This window comes from Pangasianodon hypophthalmus, chromosome 21, assembly GCF_027358585.1.
Source record: "Pangasianodon hypophthalmus isolate fPanHyp1 chromosome 21, fPanHyp1.pri, whole genome shotgun sequence".
In the NCBI taxonomy this organism is placed as follows: domain Eukaryota; kingdom Metazoa; phylum Chordata; class Actinopteri; order Siluriformes; family Pangasiidae; genus Pangasianodon; species Pangasianodon hypophthalmus.
Window position 1 is genome coordinate 18,239,286 of NC_069730.1, and position 7,185 is coordinate 18,246,470.

Here is a 7,185-nt window from a genome sequence, read left to right on the forward strand (position 1 = left end):
AGTCCCAGTTTCAGACACTTTGGACTATAAGCAGATATTTTAGCACAGTCTGCTGGAGACATGCTTCAGGATCACTTGTCGCACTTTCATATATTTCATATATTTCACATCAATTGTTTTCCGTTGGAGAAAACAAACCAAAGGTAGGAGATAATAAAGGAGAAATAAAACAAATGACCTGATTTTTCTAGTGAAAGTTGCAAGTTGCAGCACATAAGTTGCGAACTACCGTTTACACTTTTCTGGCCACAAGCTTCAGAATCCTGTAGGCCCTTCTGATGTAAACTTAAGTGTTCTGTGTAAAAGATTTAAAAGAAAGTAGGGATTTAAAGTAGGGATTCACAATTAGAACTTAAACTAAGGTTTCAGTCAACTTGTTTTTAAAACACAGACAAAAAATGGAAGATCTTATATAATTTTTTAGTGAAGAAGTGCACAGACAACTGGATTCATTTCTATTCAAATACAGCAATCAGCACTCAAACAGGCAATCAATGCCCTGCTTTAGATGAATGCTTCTTTGATTCAGAGCAGTAACCACACTTGGACAGCAAATGGATCTAGGTTTTTGATTTCTCTGTGGCTCATATTCAAAAGTAATTAGAAATATTTTAGTTTTAATGATTCCATTTTAATTAAAGTGCCTGGAGCTGAGAATATTGGGACGGCCCACATTCGAATCGACAAGCCTGAACAACAAGATCAAAACAAAGATTTTCTGTCAGATGCCAGACATGCAGTAGTTTTAATGCAGTTTAATCACATGGCAAATAAATTTCATTTTTCACGTTAAATGGAATGTACTGGACATCATGGAAGGTAGTTCTAATAATATAAAGTAGCTCAGCATGATGAAAACACAATATATACAGCTGAAAACAGGCTTTGGATGTCACTAGGGAAATGTTTCGAATATTTTCTTTGACTTGTTTTGTTTGGCTTATGCACAGACAAGAGCAAATTCATAGCGATTATGAATCAGCCAAGGCTCGAGGGAAAACATTCTGCAGTGTGCTCTGAACAAATTTAACTGAAGGCCTGCCAAACATGTCCAGAAACAGAACATCAAACTTACAGCTACCTGTTAGTCCACCACAAAAGATTTGTTTGCTGTACTTCATTGCTGAATTGCCGCTTTATCTGATGCACATAAATTTGGACAAAGAGAAATAAAAGTGATAAAATAAATGCAATGCTTTAGTGTAAAGCACAGTGCATTCAGGTTTGTGAATGTGTCTTCTGATTAAATAGGGGTTATTCAAAGAACCAAACCAGACAAATGCTTAGCAACCCGATGTGGAAAGTACTTAACTTAAGCTATAATCCTTTCTTACTATACTTCAGGATCAATTTAGGGAATTTGTACTTTACCTTAGTAAAATATTAATTTAAAAAAACAGATGTAACCTTTCTCAATTTCTATGAAAAAAGTATACTTTTTACTAATAACATTTTTCATTTAGACCATTCAATTACTCATCACATCACAACTCTAACATTTATTTTCTTTTGCCTGGCTAATTTAATCACATGCTATTCTGTGAATTTTTAACTTTATTTAGTAATTAAGGAATAAAACACTCAGGAGCTTGCTGTTATAGGAATATAATGTTATAGGAATATGTGGTGGTGTGATGAAGTGGAGTCACTGTTCCCACCTAGAAGTTGATTATTTTCCAATAAGAGCACATCCTGTAGTGTTTTATTCTTCCTATATCATGGCAATTTACCAATCGTAAAATGTTTATTTCTTAAAAAATGACACGTCATGCTTTTCATCTGTTTAAAGTTACATCTCATGTTGTGGAATGTCTGTGAAGCAAGTTTGTTCCTTTTATTGTCGCTTCGTCTGTCGAAGCTTGTCATGTTACAGAGAAACAACAGAGCGTAAACTCCTCTGTCCTGTAGATGTCAGAAAACTTCAAGCTTCAGCTTTTCCTCTGACTGTTACAAAGCACTGACACTGGAGACTCCTTCCATAAATGTTAAATAAATGTCTCCTTAAAAAGAACCATATCAAACATTACACACCTTTTAAAATCTGTTTGAAACTGTAACAGGTTGTAATTTAGAGAAAAAATGCTGTACAGAAGTAGTGTTGCTGTTGTTCTGGAAAAAAAAACAAGCCTACATTCCTTTTGCGATCCTGTTCTGATTATGAATCCCACTTCAACAAATAAACCGTGTCTTTTATTACTGAGATTGATGTTTTTTAAAATTAATATTCCACCTGAAACCTGATACATCAAATTCTTTTTGTTATGAATCCATTAAGCAAACTGCTGGAGCATATGGTGAGAAAATCTCTGGAGCTCCAATTGATGAAAAATGGTGTTAATCGAATGCAAATGGAAAGACGAGCCTGGAAAATGACATCCAGTGAGAACATAACAGGGTACTTCATGCTCATTAAATTTAATGTGATTAGAACTAAAAATTTCCTCTTTGAACGCCTGACCTCCTTCTGCTGGATCTGAACAAAACATTCTTCTTTTCAGCTTGCTAGAAGAAACAACAAGGGCTAATTAAACTTTTTGCCAAACTGAATAGCTAGATCGGTAAAATCTCAATGCTAAGGTGTGTGTGTGTGTGTCTTATGAGAATGAACTTCTTTCCTGTTCTTATTGCTTTTCTATCTTAAAACAGATCAGAGTTATGACTTTGTCCCTGGCTGATTCTGCATCGTTGCTCTCGATTAAAAAAAAAAGGTATTTATTCTAATAAAATATCATTTTATTTTTCTTTTATTGCTCCCAGTCCCTACAGACATGGTTCATTGTTATTAGGTTGTTTCTCAGACAGCACAGCTAAAAAACATTTAGTTCTGAATTTAACTTTTTTCTGTAGAAAATAAATGTGTGATAAATTGTATTTTTTCCCATAATACCACACTCATTGTGTCAATACTAGTGACAATAGAATAGCTAGTGACATTCTGCCAACAAATAAAAATCTAAAATAGAGTCTCATAGACTCTGAAGAAGAGGAATAAAATGATTGAGGGCATGCCGTTATAGGAAAATGAACAATGATGAGGTGGTGTATTGAAGCAGAGCTTTAGTTTATTCCTTTTATACAACAACAATTTGCCAGTGATTACAATTTGAATTTATTAATGCTTTTTATTCAATTATACTTACATTTAATGTACCTATGATGTTGAAAGTCTGATGTTGTGGAACATCCAGGAAACCGGTTAGTTCCTGTTTTATCTAGCTATAAACAGTCGTTCCCTCAGCATCCGCTCTTTTGTTCTCACTTGAAGTTAATAAGAAAACAACGCAGCTGGTCACGGTAGCGAGAAACTGCAGTGTAAACTCCTCTATCCTGAACACTTTCCCATGTCAGATAAACTTAAAGTTACAGCTTACAGCTTATAGTTAAAGTTAAATCTGGCTGTGCTGTTTTATGGAACAGTTGATGTATAAATGCTGTAACTGAGCCAAACAATGGCCTCATTTATTCAGCTGGACACAAACTAATTTATTCCTAAAACTTTGGCAGGAGTATTTACCAAGAAATATTGTATTAGTGAAAATCTAGCTAGTTCAGAAAAATGTTCGTATCCTACTTTTCGCTATTGAGTTCGTGTAAATTTACGTACAAGGAGACTCAGTAGTGTGTATTTCGAGTGATCGCTTCAAAGCGTACAATCAGCAATGAGCTACTGCAATTTTATATACAGATTACGCTGTCAAGTTTAAATCACTTATTTAAATCACTAAGAACACGAGCCAAAACAAATCCACAAATTTAAGACAAATGAGACTAGCCATTCGATTAGCACAATAGTAATGGTGCCCCCTAGTGTGTCTAGAGTAGCTGACTCACTGCAGTGGCTGAGCTGCATTACTGGAAGCTTTAGTGCAAGTCATCTGTTTGTTGCTCACAGCTCTATGAGCTTTGCCTTTTATGGAGTTTTGTGGGTGTGGCTAAATGTAAATCAACTTTGCTGTCAGTGTGCGTGGTAATTTAAAACTGACTGGCATTTATTTATCTCAGAGAAAAATCAGCTTTACCGAAAGTATTGTAAATCTGGCGGGAATATTTCGTTCAGTTCGGTCTATTAAAACATTTACAACTTTATTAAAGGACTGATAAATGAGGCCTAGTGCGTTATAGCGTGTGTTGATGGTTTGAACATGAAATAACACAATGATCAACTAATCAACAGAGTCATGCTTCCCTACATTAGCTAAGTAGCACCAATAAAACTAAAGAAGCAGATTTTCTTGGCTAATCAACTACATTTGGTGTAAAGAGATAAACTGTGTATGTTTATATTTAGCTAAGCTGTTCCTGCTGGTTCCACCTGTCTCTGCTGGGTGCGTCATTAACCGAGTTCTGGGTTCAAGTTCAGCTTAATGGAGGGAGAATTTAGCTCGTAAGCTAATGAGGAAGAGACACAAAGTCAACAGGCTATGCAGATAAATGGAGAGAGAAAAGGTGACAAGGTCAAAGGGTGAAGCAGATGGACAATTAGCAGGTGGGAGCAAAGCAAACATACAGGGAGGTTAATGAATTAAAGTCCAGTCCTGAAGAAGTATCTGGGAAGTCAATTAAAACATGGACCCTGTTTGGGAATATTTTCTCTCACATTTCTTCGGCACTTTTAGAACTTATAGGAAAATAATCAACGAATGGGTTGTGTGATGAGCCGGAATCACTTTTACCACCCTGAAGTTTATTAATTTCCTATAACAGCACATGGATTATTCCTTTAATTAATTAATGACATCATACTTTTATGCATTTATATAAAAAGAGTAATAAAAAAGGGTACTGAACCTTTCCTTGCTCCAGGCAGGTCTACTTCCTAGGTATAAGATACACACTGAAGGTAGTAAAGGTACAAAAGGTACCTTTAGTACCTCTGAGAGTGAGCGATGAATAATTGTATCATAATGTAAACATATTCGGAATTATTATTATTATTAAGAGTGTACCTCACAGTCTCAGAAATATGGTACCAAACTGTGCTTTTCCTTGTCGCTGGGGTGGTACCCTCAGTGGTATACCTTTTTACCTTTAATATGCATCGTTCACATGGAAATGTAGATATAGTACCTTTAAAATGATCTAAGATAAGTAAATGGACTGCATTTTGTTTTTAGAGTAAAGCTTTAAAAGTAGGCTGACATTACGTTCACCCTCTTGAAAGAGACACATACTAAAGGTACTAAAGGTACTAAAGGTACATGCTTGATGTTACTATCCCAGTGACAAGGAATGGTACAGTTTAGTAGCTGTATTTCTGAGAGAGAGCAGTGAACACTTGTAATGCATGATGCAAATACATTTGGAATTTCTTATTAAAGATTTATTTTTAAGAATGCATCTCACAGTCTCAGAAAAAGGGTACTAAACTGTACCTTTCCTTGTTTCTGAGGTGGTATCTTCAAGGTACACATATCTGGTAGCTTTAATATGTATATTTCACCTGGAAATGGTGAATGGTACATAGTAAAGTATAAGGGTGCCTTTAAAAATGATTGAAGGTACCGGTAAATGAAGTGTATTATGGGGATGCTACACTAATTCCAGGTAAAATATACAAACTAAAAGGTACTAAAGGTACAGAATGAGTACCCTTGAGGATACCATCACAGCGACACAGAAAGGTACTTTTCCTTTTTGCCTTTTTAATACGCATTTCACATGAAATCTGAAATATGTGGCTATAGCAGCTTGAACCTGATAGGTAAGGGAATTATGCTAAAGGTACTTGAAGGTACCGCGCAGGTGATAAGGAACGCTACCGTTTAGTACCATTAGTACAAGCACATGCAACTTTCCTCGCGCTCATTAATGCCGTTATTTAAAGTGAGATCAGTAGCACTATTTAAAAATCCTGAAATAAGCACCAGACACCGCGTATACTCACCGAAGAGCGAATTGGCGAAGCCGTACCACACGCATGCGGTGCGTCCCGCAAGCCAGCGTCCGCGCGTGCTGGCGGCGAGGCTGAACGGCGTGGCCAGCGCGCACACGAGCATGTCGCTCAGTGAGATGTTTATGAGCAGCAGGTTGATGGGAGAGCGCAGCGCCTTGTGGCGGCCGAACAGCACCAGCGCCAGCAGATTGTTCACAAAGCCGAAGGTGGAGATGAGCCCGAGGCACGCAGCCACCACCGAGTGTCCGGTCGGGCTCAGGCTGAGCTGGGAGTCGCGAGCCGCTCCGGTGTCCGAGACATACCCCGGGGATCCGCAGCAGCCGCTCGCGCTCCCGTTGGACCAAACCATCGCCGGTCCGCGCGCATTGGACACACACAGATCCCCGAGTTCGCACGCGGAGATGAAACGGTTTTATTTGTGTTGAGGGTTTGAGAGAAAGACAGTGTTTGTGGGAAAAGGTGCAATAAAATTTACTATAAGATTCTGTTTTAGTGCTTCATTCGGTGAGAACGTGAGAAGTTTGGAGTGGCTCTGCTCCACCGTGTGGTGATTGGACGACCCCCCTACCCCCCCCCCCCCCCCCCCAAACACACACACACACACACACACACACACACACACACACACACACACACACACACACACACACAGAGTTTGTGTTGCAATCCTTGTGAGGCCATTCCACTGACTGAATATTAATAATATTAATTAATGATAATAATCTCAACCTCAGTAACCACAAGTAATTTAGCCCAGCTTTTTTTTTCCCAAATAAAATCTGTTTATTTTAAAGCAATTTTCCTCCTGGGGAACAGCCACAAGGTCACCACAAGGTCACAGATATTCTTGTCATTGTGGTTGCATTTTGTCCTAACCAAGATATAAACACACACACACACACACACATTTGCCTTGCTATCCTCGTGAGTTCCTTCCACTGACATGACTATAAATGCATCATTTAACTCTAACCCTAACCTTAACCTCAGTAACCTTTTAGTGTTTAGTTTACTAATCCATTAAAAATCTGACTCGGAATGAATAACACACACATGCATAGCTGAAGGAAATTATATGCATGCATACTATTAAATCGAAAATAAAAAGCAGCATAATCTGGTTAATAATCTGTAAAAGAGACAAATAGTCATAATGAACATTTTTCAAATCAGATTAATTTTACATTTGATATCTTAGTGTATGATCTGTGAGTGTGTGAGTGTGTATGTGTGTGTGTGTGTGTGCATGTTATACAAAGAATTCAGGAATAACTGTCAGCTTTGATGGAGGG

General features: G+C 37.7%; 1 protein-coding gene across 2 annotated transcripts in view; it reads right to left on the reverse strand.

The window, feature by feature from the left end:
* The window catches only part of tmtopsa (teleost multiple tissue opsin a), a 33,085-nt gene extending 26,694 nt beyond the window's left edge, over nt 1–6,391 (reverse strand). For both annotated transcript variants that reach the window (XM_026946159.3, XM_034314530.2), the window contains exon 1: nt 5,885–6,391. In XM_026946159.3, coding sequence (XP_026801960.1) covers nt 5,885–6,242 — 358 coding nt within the window. In that variant the 5' untranslated portion in view covers nt 6,243–6,391. The remainder of the gene's footprint in view (nt 1–5,884) is intronic.
* Between the last annotated feature and the right edge of the window lie 794 nt (nt 6,392–7,185).